This window comes from Colletotrichum acutatum, assembly GCF_030867785.1.
Source record: "Colletotrichum acutatum strain CBS 112980 chromosome Unknown BDZ83scaffold_31, whole genome shotgun sequence".
NCBI classification, from domain to species: domain Eukaryota; kingdom Fungi; phylum Ascomycota; class Sordariomycetes; order Glomerellales; family Glomerellaceae; genus Colletotrichum; species Colletotrichum acutatum.
In genome coordinates, this window is record NW_026849025.1 from 295,654 (window position 1) to 312,580 (window position 16,927).

A 16,927-nucleotide genomic window follows, 5' to 3' on the forward strand; every position below is an offset into this window, starting at 1 on the left:
AAGGAGTCAGCGTGTCCACGAACAGCAACACACGGCTCAATAACCAACACTGCCAGGCCTAATGAATTGAACGTTCGCTCGCATACAACAAGGAATGACAAAAATAACTAATATTTGTCGGTTCAATCTCTCCACCTCTAATTGCAAGATGCATTCTGATCAGCTGATGGTCCAAAAAGGGATGATTCTCCGTTTACCTATCCAGCGCAGCTGTCTGAGTAAAGACATCGTTCCCGAGCGTCAGCACTAGCGATGTCCCTTCCCGAAATGGAAATAGACATAGAATGTCTCTACCGCCAAAGCTTATTCTCACGTCTTGAGTATCACAAAGCATGAAGGCTCACAGGGCGATTAGTTGTCTCTTGGATTGGTTGTGAGTATAGAATGGAAGTGCTAACTGCCGCCCTTTCCGTACAGACAAAGACACGGGCATGGAAGTATGAATCAACCGTGATCGTCCACCGGGTCCTTCGATAGATGATTTCAAACAGGGCCAAGAACTCGTTACCTTCTGATGATCTTGGCCGGCATCCCTTCCTTGGGATGAGCAGTGATCTGTGTTCCCGTCATCCACTGGAAGCCCTTCTCCCCGAAAACCTCTGGCGCGTCCTCGGCAAATTGTGGCACAACTTCAAGCTCTCTTACGGTCAAAGCCAAGATGAGTCGCATCTCAACGAAAGCCAGCTCCTGGCCAATACAGTTTCTGGGACCCAGTTCAAAGGGTCGGAATGCACTCTTCACCGGGTGAAGAGGGTCGCCTTCCTTGACCAGCCATCTCTCAGGAATGACTTTGTCGGGGTCTGGCCAAAGCGCGTCCCATCTGTGCATCGCCTGCGATGCGACAAACATCATGAACCCGTCGGTGGGGAATCGCTCGCCTGTTTCTGGTTCGGTGATGAACACATCAGGAGCTCCCTGTCGTACCGTCCCGACTGGTGGGTAGAGGCGGAGCGTTTCTTTCAGCACAGCGTTGGTGTAGGGGAGTTGATTCAGCAACGCAGGGTTCTCGACAATCCTAGATGCTGCGGCACTTGCATCGGCCCCAAAGACTTCGTCATGCTCGGATCGCACTTTCTCGAGGATAGCGGGATACTTGCTCATGAGATACCAGGCAAAGCAGAGAGCGCTAGCGGTGGTATCATGACCTGCGAGCAAAAAGATCTTGAGCTGAGAAATTGCGATGTCAACGAATTGAGAGTTGAGCTTCGCTTCGGCTTTGGAGCCAGCCGCAGACATCTCTTTGATGTAGGAGCTTATCGCTAGACTGTTGACGGTTTTGGGTCCGTTACTGTTGCTTCTCTCTGAAATGTTCTCTTGGAGCTGTCGCTCGATGTGCGGCACGATCTCGCGCTTCATGACATAGTTGTAGTAAAGCATCTTAAACGGCCTCAAGGGGTTGATAGACTTGAGGAGATTGGGCGGACTATTATCTGGGATTAGCAAGCCGATCTGCTGCTGCAGAGCTGTGAAAACGGGTGAGTCTGTTGTTTGTGCATTGAGGCGGGTCCCCCTAAGTCAGACACAGTCAGCTGAAGCAAAGATCTGAGGAAGCTCTCGGGTCGAAACCATCGTGTAAGCAAATGGAAGGACTTACAAAACTGCTCTGCCGATAACGTCCACTGTAGCCTTCATTACACCGTCTTCCAGAGCAACAGTGGTTCCCGAGTCAGCCAGAGTCTCGAAAGACTTCTTGAGAACTAAAGCTTCTTCAACCATTGCAGGGACTAATGAGAGGATATTTCGAGCTGAGAATCCTGGGTTGAACACGGCCCGCCATGTCTTCCACGTTTGGCCTTCCATGTTGACGAGATCATCGCATCCCGTCAGTGGGTGAAATTCCTCTTTCATCATGGAGTGTTTTGGTAGTGAGCGGTCCTGCGTGAATTGATCTGCAATGTTTGGGTGAAAGACGGCGATCATGGGCGGGCCGATGGGCCATGTATCTACGTAGACTAGCCCTTTCTTGCAGAGGGACGGGTATTCTCTCAATAGTAGTAGCGGGAGCACTTGGCCATTGAGTCCTGGAGGTTGTTTTGCCATCAATTTGCCCACCAGCAAAAGGTGGCCGAAGATGAACGAGTGAGGAAGAATTTCCTGTATCGCATCATCAATCAGCTGGGTTGATCAAAATACTCGGAGCGCGTGGCTTTCCAGATTGGCTACATACCACTCCATGATCTTTTGAGACGGCCCGCACTTTCGACCTGACTTGGACCAGCCGAACAACAAATTTGGTAACGTAGAACGCTGCAAGCGCGCCTAGTGCCTGGACCAACAACACCACATTCAACCCCATCCTCGATGATGCAAGCTTTCGCTGAGGCAGTGATCGTGAAGGATAAGTACCTACGGCCCAAAGTTGGCAAACGGACGATTTACGCAGGAGGAGTGAAGTCGATTGCTAATGACGGGGTTTCTACTCGTGGACGCGGGGTTGTTTGTTGGACAGGTTGAATGGATGACATAATTAAGGGGTCACAAAGAACGAGGAGGACCGACATTCATGACCCAACCCATTTTGAGGTTAACTCGAATTTGTGGAGATTAGTTGTTACGGCGGCGGCGGGGAGAGACTCCGGCTCGAGTCACGCATCAGACCAACTCAATCCTGCTTGGCTAAGGCAGGCCGGGAAACAACGAGAAAGATGATGAACATTGTATTACTAAGGTAGCCATTGAGATGGTAGATGCCATGGCCTCAGTCTATGTCACATTGTCAAGGTATTTGAACGGGCATGGAGATGAATAGGGCGTCAGCTTCTACTGCCGCTATTAAGTTTCCAGGGGTTCAGAATACGAATACGACTCAGGGATCCCGCATCTTCCGCCTGTACTATCACCAAGAGCCATCAAGTTCATCCCAAACAACGAAAGGCAATCCGCAGTACGCATTTCCTTGTACCAACTTCTCGGTGCAATCCGCAATCTCAGTGCCGAGAGAGGGGTTGACCTCCAAGAAAAGAGTAATCGTTGTGCCACTGCTGAAGGCTATGGTGCTACAGGTATCATTGACAGCGGCAACATGCCAGGAGCCGCAATACACAGTCGTACCATCCGCGACTGTTGCTCCTGCAGGTGGATCGATGATTTCTTCACTATAACCCGGCGCGTTGGTAGGCGTGGTAGTATCCCCGTTGACGGTGTCGTTGCCAGCGTAGGCGCCGTCCGGCGGGGACATACAAAGAACGTGGCCAAAGGTGGCGGCGCTGGCAATGTGTAGGTTTTCGCAATTCTTATCCACCCATCTGTTGTACTTCTGGGTGTTGCCGAGTATTGGCGTAGCGGTTGTCATGGTCAGATTGTACTCGATTGAGGCGCAGGTATCGTCGGGCTGGATGACCCATGTGAGAGTGCAGGGCGGCGGGATGCACAGCTTGGAGCCGGCCTCGATATTGAAGCAGTCGAAAATCGTGTCTGGGTTCTCGAAATAAAGTGTGGATGAAGAAACGCTGTTCGACTGGGCTATTGTGTCGCATGTGTCCCCTTCAGCTGTTGTGTACCATTTGTCAGTCTGGCAGTAAGTTACCCGGTCTTCGATGATGAGTGGTGTCTCGGGTATGGTCGTGTTTACGCCAGCTTTGCCGCACTCGGTGATCGTGTACTCATATTGAGACTGAATAAAGGAGTCGTACTTGGAGTACCGTGAACGTTGAGGGATGGCGTAGTGCTCCACCCAGCAGAAAGAGCAGAGCTCGTCCTTGGGCATCTCTTCAATGGTAGAGACTGTGGTGAAGCCGTCTATGATCTCACCGCAATACTTGCCACTTTCGGCATCCTTCAAACAAGTCTGGTTCCATCCGTCCCAAATGCGACCTCCGAGAAGAGTGGGCAGGGCATCGTTGACTTCGTATCCCGCGCAAGCGATGGAAACACTGTCGAACCAAGTCTTAAGGCTCTTTCCGCAAGACCCAGCGCACACGCTGTCGGTATCATTGACATTCCCGAGCCAGCTGCGAATACCAGGCCCTTGATAATCTTCAGTGCGGTTATCACATGCAATGATCTCGGTCAAAGCACTGCTACAGGTCTCTGGCAAAACGAGACCGTAGAGCTGTTCCAGCATTCCGTTTGTCCATACACGATAACCTTCAAACTCGCGCTCGCCTGCTACATCAGTAGAACCCTGAAGCCATGCTAAGACGGAGGCCAGAAATCCATTCACGTTATCTTTGGCATACGTCGGGACGCTGCCCAAAGGTGACACCATCTCAACGATAGCTTTGGTGCACAGGTTGTAGATCCAGATGTCCTTGCTTTGCTGAACTTCCATAGCGCGCTCCTGGCAGTTCTCTGTGTCTAAACAGTCCTGACTGTAGTCGATAAACCAGCTGTAAAGTCCGGCACCCAGCATGTAGATGGAAGAAGAGTCGATGATGCGAACTGCCCAAGAGACGGCGCATGTTGCGGAGGAGGAAGCTACACAGCCACTGAATGTCGGGTCGTTGGGGAACAAGCCAGTCGTGAACGGTGTGGGTGCTTTAGGGACGGGTTGAAAGTAGGGAGACTCCGTCTGGATCATTCCCATGACCACATTCTTGGCGTTGGAGAACTGATACTGGTATAACACATTGTGCTCTACTGAGGTGCCCCAGAGCCAAGCCTTTTCGCTTTCGACGAGGAGACCACGGCCGGCATAGATGTCGACTTGATCGAGAGTGATCTTGTCAAGGTCATGATCTGCAGTCCAGAGCCAGACGTTCTCGAGATATGCTGTTGATTTGGGCTTCAAGTGCATCAGAAGAGAAGCAGCCTTGCACCTTGAGTTGACGATTCCAGAGTCTTTGGGGCAGTTTGCGGTGGATAGATCACTGCCCGCTGCACCGCCAATACGAACGTGTGTATCTGTAAAGAAATGCTGTTAGATCCCTACTAGTAATGATTTCGAACTCAAGAGGATTTCTTACCCCACATGCCAGCAGACCCGGTACTCGACTCAGCAACGTTCCATTCGATAGTGACGGCGCCTGCAGTGGGCCCCTTGACGGTAACCATCATGCTCGTGATTTCTACAATGCCAACATCTCCAGCTTTACCAACCTCAACGACTGCTCTTGGCTGGTTTTCATCTGAGAACTGTGTGTGAGTAAAATGAATTAGCTCATCGGTACTTAGTGGATGCAACGATTTTAGACGATCTTTTACCAACCTTGTCTCCAGTGCCCATGATCTGAGGCCAAACCTGTCCAATGATACGGGAGCCGACAGGTACGCGAAGAGTGTCCGTCACAAGGTAAACACCGTAGGGGAAGAACACAACGGAAGAGGTATTCGCGGCACCCTGTAGGATTGAATTCAGCGCGCTCGTGTCGTCGGTCTTGCCATCGCCCTTGGCACCAAGTGTCTTGACGTTCATGACCTTGCTAGAGAGAACATCCTGGTACTTGGGCCGTCTTCTCGTGAAAAGGTTCGGTTTCAGATTGTCATAGGCGTCGCCCAACAAGCCCTCGTTTCGTTCCATGACAGCGATGTGTTCGCCATTGACAAAGGATGTTTGCCCAGCACCCGTGGTAGCGTTCGTAATACGACCGAAACCCCAGCTATCGACAACGACAGAATTGCCGCCGTTCAGGAGGATGTTTCCAGTCTCGTTGTCAGTGATTGCCGTTATGGTGTTGAAGAATCCGACATTCTGCAGTAGGAATGAGGTAGAATTCTCGGCATAGAGCGTTGTGACGATGCCCTTGGGGGTGTTTGCGATGATGGAGTCCACCAATATGAGTGATCCCACTCCTTGTCCAGTCGACTTTGGACCTCCGGCCTAGGTTTTGTTCTGTCAGATGCCTTCTCAAACTCAAGTAGAATCCAAGGGCTTGCTTACACCACCGACGACGAGAAGCGCGGTCCCGCAACTTTCAAAGATGAAGTCCTGCATAGTCCAGGCCCAGTCCCAATGGACTTGAACACCAACAACGGAATTTACGAACACTAGGTGTGAAGTCGTGAACTGCTGGTTTCCGAAGTATGCTCTGCCAAATGGTCAGTCTCTGCAGAGCATTCTTCACAAAGTTGTGGGAAGCATACCCAAATGCACCTCCAACGAAGGTGAGATCAGCTAGGAAGCCACCCGATCCGTTCTCCATGTAAACGCCCTGTAGATCTGTGTGAGATACTTATGTTTGAGCAAAATGGCTCTTGCGACCGTGATATCAACTGACCTGTTGGTTGTTGCCGGGAACATCTGACTCAAATTGCATGTAGAACTCGATGTTCTCTAGAGATGTTGCTTGCGCGACTTGCCAGTGTATACCACACATGTAAGTCCATGAAGATGCGGGTCTGATGTCGATCTTGAAATTCTTGATACTTCGGAGGAAATTTGCAGTGTTTAGGTACCTGGGGTGGGGGAAGTCAATAACAGACAAGACTAGCGGCATGATAACGCTGCATATGCCGTATTACCGGCATATCATTCAGAGAGGTTCCCACGTACCACTCCTCGTCATCACTGATATAGACGTCACTCTTGATGACACCTTGACCCACGAAGCTTGACGCAGCCAACAGAGTTGGTACATCGAGAGGCTAAATATCTATGTTAGTAACCCATAAGTGTTGATTATCGCAGGTAGTGACCTGCAATTTTTCAATCTCAACTCACATTACCGAGGAATTCTGTGTTGAAATATTGGACAATCGGACTGCTGACCAGATACGTCCCTGGAGGGAAATAAACGACGGCAGGATAAATTGTGCTCGAGCCACAGTCAGGACCGCATCTGACGCCGTCGCTGACGGCCTTGTTGATAGCGTCTGTATCATCTGTCATACCATCGCCTTTTGCACCGTAATCCTTAACGTTTCTCCAAACCTACGTAGAGTTTAATCTTGTTAGTCGCTGTGTTGACAATTTACTAATTGACGGTTTATCAATCGCACTCACTTTGTAGCCGCTAGGAGCGAAGGGACTGGCCCCGGATGAGCCCATGCTGACCATCCACCACTCCTCGGCTCGCTTGTTCAGTGTGTCATCTCCGTACACAGAGAGTCGCCCCTCGGGAGTTTTGAGAGACTCTGGAGTATTGGTGTCATTCGTCTTGTGTGCATACTTCTCTCTTATTGCCTTGGCCACCTCGCTGTGATTCCCCTTGGGAACTTGAGGCGTCGACTCTGCGAGAACTTTGGCAGCCTCAGCTAGCTCAGAGGAGATAGAGAAATTAGGAGCGGAGATCTCGACACTGCTGTTGTCCTGGTTTTGACGCCTTCTCAGCGTAGTATCATTGCTGATCACGGAAGGCGCATCCAAAGCCGGGGCGAGACTCGGTGTCTTGGAGCCAGAATGGAACTCATACTTGTTAAAGTGTGGATTCTCGACTCTAGCTTTGTTGAGAAGCTTCAGAGCAGCGAGTGCCTCCTCTACAATATTCGCGGCACTGGAGTTCTTGTTGTCGGTGCGAGCATGCAGGTGAGCATGGCTGTGATGCGAGTGCTGGTGACCCGAGACAGGTGTTGCAAGACATGCGAAAAGAGTGACGAAGAAGAGCAGGCTTCTCATCAGGATGCTGAGACGACCCATTGTGCTTGACTTTGCAGGTTTCGACAAACCTGGTGAAATCCAACAAGGCATGCGTGTGAGAAAGATAGATTGTCACAAAGTCAAGGTGATTCTAGTCATGATCTATACCAAGCGCTGTTCAGCAAGACAACATCCTGTCATAAGACTGATAATTGAATGTATCATTTCCGGAGTCACCCGCCGTTGCATATGCACTTAGACCCTTACTTGACCAAAGTCCCAAACACAATTGGGCTCCCCGCCATGATCCTTAGGCTGTGGAGTGGGAAGCAAGAAAGATAATAAGCTTACGTGCTTGGCGAGGAGCACGGTCAGGACAAGGGTGTTCGTTTCCGTGAGTGCATGATCGTTCTGGCCCTACGATAGTGGCTTGAACTAGGGTATGCAATTTGTTTGCGATTCTTAATAGTAAGTCTAGATGTCCATTGTCCACACCTATCCCCAGTCCTAATGAGCTTATTCGTCCGATTTATCATATTCCTGTGTAAACGAAGAGATTCAGAATAACATAATTTCCTGCAGGTCTTGATGAGCAATAAGCACTAATGCAAGGGCTCCCGGAGTCCTCCCCAATGAATGTTGGTGGGTCGTGGCAAATATGTCCTCGCAGCGGCCGCTAGGCAGCCGTTCTGAGAGAGAAAATATTACACGGGGGGCTGACTTCCAGAAAGAATTGAAGACACACCGTCAAGGGAACAATCCTCGAGACTCATCAGGCGACGAAGTGCCAAATCGAACGCGCATGGGGTGGCATCGCACTTGACCCGGTCTGCAAGGTACAGCCGGCAATCTCACCTCTTTGAGATCGGTCGGTCCGCTCCGGGATAGCCAAGCCGGGTCGCGAGAAAAAAGCTTATGTCTCGACTGAAGAATGCATCCCTCTCTCGAATCATCGAGCTTGGCGAGCTGATGCGCATGGGGCATATCACGGTTGACGGATGGCCATCCTGGATGATGGGGCGCGCTATTCAGGGTCCTGAACCCTGATTTCTTCGGACTTGTACTTGCTCACGTCATTTTCGTACAGTCTGCCCAATAATATACTCTATGAGCTAATTTTTCATTGCTATTAGATCTCCTGTAATGACAATGTCAAAGAGGGTGGGCACGCTTCGTTCAGGCACCCACATACTCAAGCATGGCTCAAACTTTCCTGGCTCGCGATGAGTACTGCTTGAAGGAAACACCGCACAATTATGGACTATGCCTGGTGTACCTCATTTTCCATTTCGAGAATTATCCGTCAGCCAATCTCCGAACATTGAGTTTGGGTCACTCGAGACCGCGGAAATGGGCTGAGGAGGCTATTCGCAGGGGCGAAAACGGCGATGTCGTCGGTTCCGATGCACTCCCACTCTCCCGCAGGCCCCTTAAGACTGCATATGAAGTTATCGAGTCTATCTCGGAATATCAAGGGTATGACATCTGATGAACCGAGGGGCCGAGTATCGTGTGAGGTATGATGCCCTTGACCGCTGGAATATTACACTAGCCTACTTCCCGTTGAGAGTTTGCTTCTTCACTCTTGCGCTCTGTCTTTCGAAGTTCCACACTCAACTAATCAGGTCTCGATCGTCGATCGAGCAGGTTGGGCATGATGATGTCTTCGAGGAGTTTCTTCTCTCTGGTTCTTCTGATCTTCTTTTCATGCCTGCTCGCAAGTACCAACGCTCAGGATGGTACCGAGTGTAGCGCATCTCTACCATGCAAGGTTGGATGTTGCAGTAAATTCGGCTTCTGTGGTTTCGGGGCTGATTGTAAGCTCAAATACAAGGTGTCTCCTTCTTCGCCGGATTACTGAGTACTGACACACGGCTCAGACTGCAGCAAATCCGTCTGCACTAACAATTGCGATCGCAAAGCAGAATGCGACCCTGGTGGCTTTGGCAAGGACTACGTCAATAAGACAACATGCCCGCTGAACGTGAGTGCAGTCTTTCTGATACCATTTAGTTCTTGGCTGACTATGTGCTTTATTAAAGGTTTGCTGCTCAAAGCACGGCTTTTGCGGAACCACTGAAGAGTTCTGCGGTAACAAGAAGGTCAGCAGGCCTAGCTGTACCGTCGACAAGAGCAGCAAGTTCAAGCGTGTCGTGGGATACTACGAGACATGGTCTGCCTCGCGATCCTGCAACCGCTTCTACCCAGAGCAAATTCCTCGTGGCGTTTATTCTCACATCAACATTGCCTTTGCCAGCATCAATCCCACGACCTTTGAGATCGTGCCTGCTAAGAAGGAAGACCTCGAGATGTACAAGCGAGTCTCTGCTCTCAAAGCCAAGGACCCCAATCTCAAAGTTTTGATTGCTGTTGGCGGCTGGACATTTAATGACCCAGGTCCAACTGCGACGACTTTCTCGGATATTGCGAGGTCTGCTGGTGCCCAGAAGAAGTTCTTCGACTCCACGATCAAGATATTGGAGACCTATGACTTGGTAGGTGAAACCACTGTGCCAATATGGCACATATAGGAGAGCATTTCATTAACGTTGATGCTACTTTGTAGGATGGCATTGATCTTGATTGGGAATATCCCGAGGCGGACGATCGGAGCGGACGTCTTGAGGACTTTGCCAACTTTCCGAAATTCATGAAAAATTTGAAAGCCGCTTTGAAGAAATACGAAGTTAGCATCACACTTCCCGCGTCTTATTGTGAGTTCACATTGAACTCTCTCCACATTGTCAACGATGTCTGACCATCTTCCTCAGGGTATCTTCAGCATTTTGATCTGAAGGCTCTCTCTCCGCACGTGGACTTCTTCAACATGATGACCTATGACTTCCATGGTGTATGGGACAAGCCAAACGAGTTGTGAGTATCTTTTCCTAAGGCGTCATTTGTCATCGGACCATGATTGCGCAGTGCAATGGCTAATGTCGGCTGGGACAGTGTTGGGCCATACTTGAACAGCCACACGAACCTGACTGAGATTAAGGGGGGACTTGATCTCCTCTGGCGCAACGGTGTAGACAAAGACAAAGTCACGCTAGGCCTCGCCTTCTATGGACGCGGCTTCATCGCCAGCAGTTCTTCCTGCATGTCTCCCGGTTGTACTTACGAGTCGGGAACGTACGCTCAAGCCTGCAGTGCCGAAGTTGGCGTCGCTCTGAACTCAGAGATTGACCAGCTCGTTTCTGAGCAGGGGGCCAAGGTAACACTGAATAAAGATGCTGCCGTCAAGATCGTCACCTGGGGCGGCAACAACTGGCTCACCTTCGACGATGAGGAGACTCTTCGTCTCAAAGCGGACTATGCTCGCAGCCTATGTCTCGGCGGTGTCATGGTTTGGGCCATCTCGCACGATACCAGGGCTGGGAAGTATTCCATGGCTCTGTCTCGTGTCGCTCCTAGGCTGTTCACTTCTGAGATGGCTACGGAAGAAGACGACGGTTATGTCACCGATGTTGAGGAGCACAAACAGTGTCGATGGACCAATTGCGACGAAAATTGCCCTTCTGACTGGACCCGTATGATGCGAAGTGGTCCAGGTGCAGGGAAGAACGAGTACATGGTCAATGGGGCAGGTTGCGGTGGCCGTGGAGAGCAGTGAGTTGCTAAATTTGAGTTGAAGCGTTGGGACTGACGTTGCTTGATAGTAAGTTATGCTGTCCTCCCGGCAACAAGCCAACTTGCGGGTGGTATAAACACAACAATGGTGATTGCGATAGTAAGTATGCTACTTTCCCTGTTGACGGTCAACTTATCTGACGCTCGTCTCTTAGGTGGAAAATCCTGCCCCAGCGGCTATAAGGAAATCGGCAGCAATAACGAGTACTGCCACACCCAGGGTGGAGGCTTCTCACCAATCAGGAGTTACCAAGCAGCCTGTTGTTCAGTGGAAACTGACAACATGAAGCTATATTCTCAATGTGACTGGAGTGCAAAGGTTGCTTCGAGCACCTGGCCAGGTTGCGAAAAGGCTACCTGCGGTTCCGACGTCATCGCGTTCTCCGGTGACGGTAGTGGTGATGCAATGTGCTGGGGAGCCTGGTACAAGGGAGGTATGGAAGATTCAAAGAAGAACAAGTACTGCTGCGATCAACCTGAAGAAGATAAAAAGTGGAAGGACTGTGAATGGCAAGGCATGACAGATGTAAGTCACCCAGTCCGGCTTTGGAGGCCAAGCATTGGGTGATAAAATATCATTCCCCGATTGACGAGGTTCATGTTCGAATACCTTCATCATGCCGAGCTAATTATCGAAACAGTGGACAGATGAAGACACAGGCTTGAAGTTCTGCAACCCGTCATGCTCCGGTGGCCTTACCATGGTTGCCATGGAGCACACGGGATGCTCAGGCGGTGGTGCCAGGGCACGGTGTTGCAAGCCCGGTTGGACGACCTCAACCACTCGATATGAAAACAGCGAAGACGATTACTTTGAGAGTTACATCAAGTGTAAGTAATTTTGGAGCGATTAGGGAGTTGGCTGCTAATCCAATCTGCTTTCAACCAGTGTTCATGGAGAACCCTGTCTGTTCAAGTAACATCTTTTTCGGAAACCCCCTCAAGGCTCGAGATGAGCATTCTGTCTCCTATTCGAATGGTCTGTTGAGCATATGAACCGGTCCACGTATCACGATGTATGTTACTAACATAAGCTCTGCTCTTCAGGCACGCTTGCCAGCCGTCAGATTTGGGGTATTGGCGATATCCAGAGTTTCGCGACAGAGCAGTACATGGAGAAGATGGTTTCGGAGCTCTTCATGGGAACACCGCGAGAGTCCACAAAGAGCATCTGGAACAACACAATGCTCTCGTACTCTGAGTTCAATAGCCTGTCCTACGCCAACCTTCACGACTACCAGCAGGCTCAAGGGTACGACTACTATCTCCAATTGGGCACGCAATGGCCCCGATACGTCGTATGCAACTTAGGAAGCATCAATGCGGCCATCAAAGGAATTGATGGCGAGGGCGATGGTACCTGCACCATAACCTGTGCCTGCACTAGAGATGATTGCTGCAACGAGGACGATGATACTTGCATCAACTGGAGCAAGGATGGGGAGACGACAGCTCTGCAGAAGAGAGGCGAAAAGAAGCCTTATCCTTGGATTGCTATCGACCCCGTTACAGGCGCCCAAGCGAGTTTGCCTTGGAACGCACCATCCGTATGTTGAAGTCCTGGGACCCATGATGTTTGTGGCCATACTAAAATTTGGAACAGTATCCCTCCCCTGGCGACTTGAACGTGAACACAGAGAGAACGCATTTTGCCGATGCTTGGAGATACGACCCAAATTGTGCCAACTTTGATCCAATCGTCATCGATCTCCTTCCCAATGGGCCCACGGGTCCGATGATCAAGGGATACGAGAGTAAGTTGTCTTTCGGTACATGTACATTTCGACTACACCAGCTGACTTCGGCCTTCCTTTCTTTGCAGACGATCACCCCTTTGAACGCAAGATGACTTCCATCTGGGGAGATGATGCGCTTCTTGGGCGACTTGCCGCCGATGTTGGTGATTCTAAATATACTGTGCCTTTTGACTTCTTCACTGTGTCGCTACAGCAGACCAACGCGGCAGGTCAAACGATTCAGAACATGTTGATGAATACGCTGGGCAGTAAGACGAATCGTGGGGTAATGACCTTGATGATCAAAGACGCGAATCTGCTCAAGGAGAAGGTAGGACTATTCACACATTCCCACGTTCTAGCCAGGATGATGACTGATGGTCGATTTACAGTTATGGACACTCAGGGACGACCTCGTTTCCCCCACGAAGATGGAGAATCTCGTATATGGGAACTGCCCGAAAGACGCGCTGGACCAGATCAGAAAGGTGAGGTTTCTATTAAATCAATGAAGGTCAACTGGGTGGACTGTCGGTACTAATGACCATATTTCACGCAGGTCCTTTCCGTTTACCGATACCATTTGCGTCCAGCATTCCACGACAAGCTCAAAAAGGTCGTCAATGATTTCCGCGACCTACTCCGAATTGCAGAGCAGCATTACGCGAGCACACACGGCGGCGCCAGCCCCAACGCGGTGAACCATTTTGATGAATGGTTCAAGACTACACTCGAGAAGATGAAGGAAGTCACTGAGGAAGTTGGCAACCAGTGGCTCCCCGAGTTGGCTCGCAACCCTGCCGTTACTGGCAATGTCGTTGATAATTCCATACGCCAGAATCTGGTGAGAGCCTTCAGCAGCCTTCCAGATATTGACACCACGGGATTCTTCCCTTGATTCTACAGTAGATTGTCTTGTCTGCCCCGGCACCGCTCTCATACACGGCAGGGATCACTCCCCCCGTTGATCTATCTGTCAGGAAGAAAGGCAGCTCTCATCAAAGCAAAACACGTACATGGGACCGGATTACAACTACTTGAGCATAGATTCATGGATACTGTATAAATATGGTTCTTATACCCGTTGTGGAGCTTTTAAAGGCGCCTGAAAACTTGCTATCTATCGACGTGGTGGAACAAACTCTCGTCGGGCTGCCGTTCAGTTCCACAAGATCTGCTATCGCTGAGTGTACCACTTCTCCCCAGACCCTTCGGGTATATCAACGCGATCAAAGGTCCAATTCTCATTGGAGGATCTTTCAACCTTTTCGAACCACGCATCCGCTAGGTCATGCGGACTAAGCCTCATCCAGCCGTCGTAGTTATCTTCATCTTCAGTGCCGCTGAACCGTTGCACTGCTGCGGAGTCGACGAGCCAAACGTAGACGCCGGCCCAGATCTGATCGCGGGCCTGGTAGATTGTGAGCTCACTGGATCTTGACGGAAGAATCGAAAACATTCGACTTACCCGTCTTTCCGCGCGAGGCACAAGTTCCGTCGACGGCATGTCATCGGGCAGGGCAGCGAGAGATCGCATAGAAGCCTCGTCGATGACGAGGAAGTCGCAGAATCTTGGGCTATCTCCTAGGCCAGAATCGATCTCACCAATTGCTCTGCCACGCCAATCCTCAAATACCTGGGTGAGTGCCTGGATGGTCTCTTGGCTTGTTACGGAAAGGTCAGGAATCTTGAGCTTCTCAGACTCCCTATCCTCAATGACCTCGAGAATGAACCGGCGCGCAAGTTCCTCGTTAATCTCACCGTCGGGCTTGTTCATCACGAGACGGTTAGCGTGGATGAAGTACTTGGTAACCCATCGGTTGAGTTTGTCCATCGCGATCGGCCAGAGTGTGTCGGACTCTTCTGAGTATGCGGTGCGTAGCACTGTCCAAACAAGTCAGCCGCCAGCGTCATCGATAATCGAAAAGGTCAGGATGGGTGGGCATGGAAAGTCGGGAGCACTTACCCGTATAACCCCAGGATCCCGCAGCGTATGTGATGCCTGACCGTTCGCACCTGAACATGGAGGTGAAAAGCTCCTCCACCCTTACCATGGCTTGGCCATCCTTGTCGCGATTTTCCCTTCCTCTGCGATACTTGTAAAACTTCGGCTCTGGGGGAGGGAAAGTCTGTTGAATTGACATTTCGATAAGTCGAGCCTCGATGAGTGACAACAAATTTTCTTCGAATGAATTTTGTGCGATTTCAAGGCGTTGATGTAAGTGAGCTGCCGTGGCGGGTATGAAATGGGCATGGGATGTTTGTAAGATGTTTGGAAGGGAAGTGGTTCCGATGAATGATTTTGGCTGTCACGAATAAGCCTGGAATATGCAATTGAAGGGGCAGAACCGGAATCCTTGTTCGCGATGTCAGATTGCCATCAGGAAAGGGTCTCTCCTTCATCTAAATAAGCGCCGGCGATGAATGCCTCTTCAAGACAAAATACGTGCAGTCACACTCCCGACAATAGCTAACAGCCACGGAGTGATACTAGGACTCATTCGCACACCTAGCGACTCTCGACTTTGCACCTCCTCTGTAAATTGACCCACGACGTTGCCCCTCGGCCAGTATTCGCACACAAGATACCACTGGCCATCGCCACATAACTTGCGCCCGCATCCGACATCCGTTGTGTCCTTCCACACGAGCTGTGTAAAATGACCCGTCTCTTCGTCAAATTCGCCCTTCTTGAAGTTGTAGTCGTCGCGCTCTTCGCCCCACGCCTCAACGCTCGCCGTCGTGTTGGGGTATCCCTTAGCCAAGTTCTCGCCGTAGGGGCCGCCCGAGTGTTCAAAGTCGCAGCTGTCACCCGACATGTCGTCAAGGTAGTCGGTCGCGAAGTCGGCGAGCGTTTCGTTCCATGTTACAGAAGACGCATTGTGCTCGCCGCGATAGAAGTTCGTGCTGTTGAGAACGGCCGAGGTGAAAGTGTTGTCTGATGTCCACTGTGGCTCTGCCGTTGGACTTGTGGGCGCTTCAGTGACTGTTGTCACTACTGTCTGGGCGGAGACTAGAGTGTGGAGGAGGGCGAGAGTTAGTGCTTTTGTGAGATACATTACTCCGATTGAGTGAGTCTCAGTGTGATGCTGTCAGTGCTGATGGTTTTCACTTGGGTACATGTATGCACATCGACTATGTGAGATGTGGCGACGCTTAAATCAAGTGAGATACCACTCACTTCCTTCAAATCTCTCAGGTGGGCATCTCATGATGAATATAAGTGTCCATCATTAGGTGTACGAAAAGGCCTTCATGACATGGCTGGCTTATTGGACGCGGAAGCTGCAAAACCAGGTTTGCGCCCATGGCCCTGGGTTCCCAGCCAGTCATCACGCCTATCGGCGCGTGGGATGACGCAGTCTGGCCAACTTTGGGGCATTCCAAGACCACCCTGGACTGCAGGGTGCTGACGGCCACCTCTGGGCAAGCCAATGACGGATGCTCTTGAGGGCCCCTGGCAGCTTTAGAGCTTTCGAGCACATGTTCATCCGTGCTTTGGCGACGCCCGTGGCTGTGGCTCAGCCTACTGCGATGATCTTTGAGACCGAACCAGCCGGCCGGTCCTCATCTCCATATTCTCAATTCTTTTCCCCGCGCTTCGTCCATACGAGGGGAAGTGAAAGGAGTGTACGAAACACCGATGTAGGTTTTGAGGTGTGTGTGTTTTTGATGGGCTTGCTCGGAGTTTTGTTTGAGAAAATGAGTTTAACATCCAGTCCGCAGACGACCTTGAAAAAGAATTGCAGTCTAATATGCCCGTGGTGAGCACATGTAGGCAGGTACATAGGTGAAAGCTCACAGTGACTGCCGCCCGGAAACAGGCCTGTATAGTGTTTTACTGCTGGAAATGTGATTCAGGTGATGCTGCACGACTGGACCAAAGCAAGCCTTGCTGGGCTGACAAGGGCGCCGGAGGTTTGGAGGTAGTACTTAAGACGTCGGACGCGAAATTGACTCTTGTTTCATAATCGTAAATGATCTGAGCAAATGCACAGGATAGGTAGATAGGTGATGGAGCAATTTGAAGCTCAGTAGCTTCAAGTTGTCTGCTTTTGGCCATCGGATTCAACCACCTCTGGTCCCGACACAAAGCACGGCACGTCTG

General features: G+C 50.7%; 5 protein-coding genes across 5 annotated transcripts; 1 reads left to right on the top strand and 4 right to left on the bottom strand.

The window, feature by feature from the left end:
• Positions 1-361: 361 nt before the first annotated feature.
• BDZ83DRAFT_615665 (cytochrome P450) lies at positions 362-2,444 on the bottom strand. The gene is made up of 3 exons (XM_060507912.1): positions 2,168-2,444; positions 1,595-2,094; positions 362-1,510 (listed from the first exon to the last, which is right to left on the bottom strand). The coding sequence occupies exons 1-3, from the start codon at positions 2,294-2,296 to the stop codon at positions 505-507; spliced, it is 1,635 nt and encodes a 544-aa protein (XP_060366686.1). The 5' UTR covers positions 2,297-2,444; the 3' UTR covers positions 362-504.
• Positions 2,445-2,836: 392 nt separating this feature from the next.
• On the bottom strand, positions 2,837-7,513 carry BDZ83DRAFT_718391 (pectate lyase superfamily protein-domain-containing protein; the record flags this gene model as incomplete). Its single annotated transcript, XM_060512066.1, has 10 exons — positions 2,837-4,842; positions 4,905-5,073; positions 5,147-5,758; positions 5,819-5,966; positions 6,022-6,089; positions 6,156-6,333; positions 6,431-6,522; positions 6,599-6,808; positions 6,881-7,353; positions 7,435-7,513. The coding sequence occupies 10 exons, from the start codon at positions 7,511-7,513 to the stop codon at positions 2,837-2,839; spliced, it is 4,035 nt and encodes a 1,344-aa protein (XP_060366687.1).
• Positions 7,514-9,110: 1,597 nt separating this feature from the next.
• Positions 9,111-11,066, top strand: BDZ83DRAFT_774123 (family 18 glycosyl hydrolase; the record flags this gene model as incomplete). The annotated part of the gene is made up of 6 exons (XM_060515414.1): positions 9,111-9,270; positions 9,334-9,437; positions 9,496-9,948; positions 10,020-10,167; positions 10,225-10,327; positions 10,406-11,066. The coding sequence occupies 6 exons, from the start codon at positions 9,111-9,113 to the stop codon at positions 11,064-11,066; spliced, it is 1,629 nt and encodes a 542-aa protein (XP_060366688.1).
• A 2,802-nt stretch (positions 11,067-13,868) lies between these two features.
• On the bottom strand, positions 13,869-15,108 carry BDZ83DRAFT_615674 (uncharacterized protein). Its single transcript, XM_060507913.1, has 3 exons — positions 14,786-15,108; positions 14,288-14,703; positions 13,869-14,230 (listed from the first exon to the last, which is right to left on the bottom strand). The coding sequence occupies exons 1-3, from the start codon at positions 14,961-14,963 to the stop codon at positions 13,997-13,999; spliced, it is 828 nt and encodes a 275-aa protein (XP_060366689.1). The 5' UTR covers positions 14,964-15,108; the 3' UTR covers positions 13,869-13,996.
• Positions 15,109-16,006, bottom strand: BDZ83DRAFT_615675 (CAP domain-containing protein). The gene has a single exon (XM_060507914.1). It carries the CDS (start codon positions 15,876-15,878, stop codon positions 15,252-15,254), a length of 627 nt encoding a protein of 208 aa, XP_060366690.1. The 5' UTR covers positions 15,879-16,006; the 3' UTR covers positions 15,109-15,251.
• Positions 16,007-16,927: the final 921 nt, after the last annotated feature.

Excerpts from the sequence above, each read along its gene's own strand:
- BDZ83DRAFT_615665 (XM_060507912.1), bottom strand. The coding sequence starts at position 2,296 with ATGGGGTTGAATGTGGTGTTGTTGGTCCAGGCACTAGGCGCGCTTGCA. Across the intron at positions 2,095-2,167 it reads TCTCAAAAGATCATGGAGTG|GAAATTCTTCCTCACTCGTT; the intron begins GTATGTAGCCAA and ends GATGCGATACAG. Across the intron at positions 1,511-1,594 it reads GTTATCGGCAGAGCAGTTTT|GGGGACCCGCCTCAATGCAC; the intron begins GTAAGTCCTTCC and ends TGTCTGACTTAG.
- BDZ83DRAFT_615674 (XM_060507913.1), bottom strand. The coding sequence starts at position 14,963 with ATGTCAATTCAACAGACTTTCCCTCCCCCAGAGCCGAAGTTTTACAAG. Across the intron at positions 14,704-14,785 it reads GGGATCCTGGGGTTATACGG|TGCTACGCACCGCATACTCA; the intron begins GTAAGTGCTCCC and ends TTGTTTGGACAG. Across the intron at positions 14,231-14,287 it reads TGCCTCGCGCGGAAAGACGG|GCCCGCGATCAGATCTGGGC; the intron begins GTAAGTCGAATG and ends ACAATCTACCAG.
- BDZ83DRAFT_615675 (XM_060507914.1), bottom strand. The coding sequence starts at position 15,878 with ATGTATCTCACAAAAGCACTAACTCTCGCCCTCCTCCACACTCTAGTC.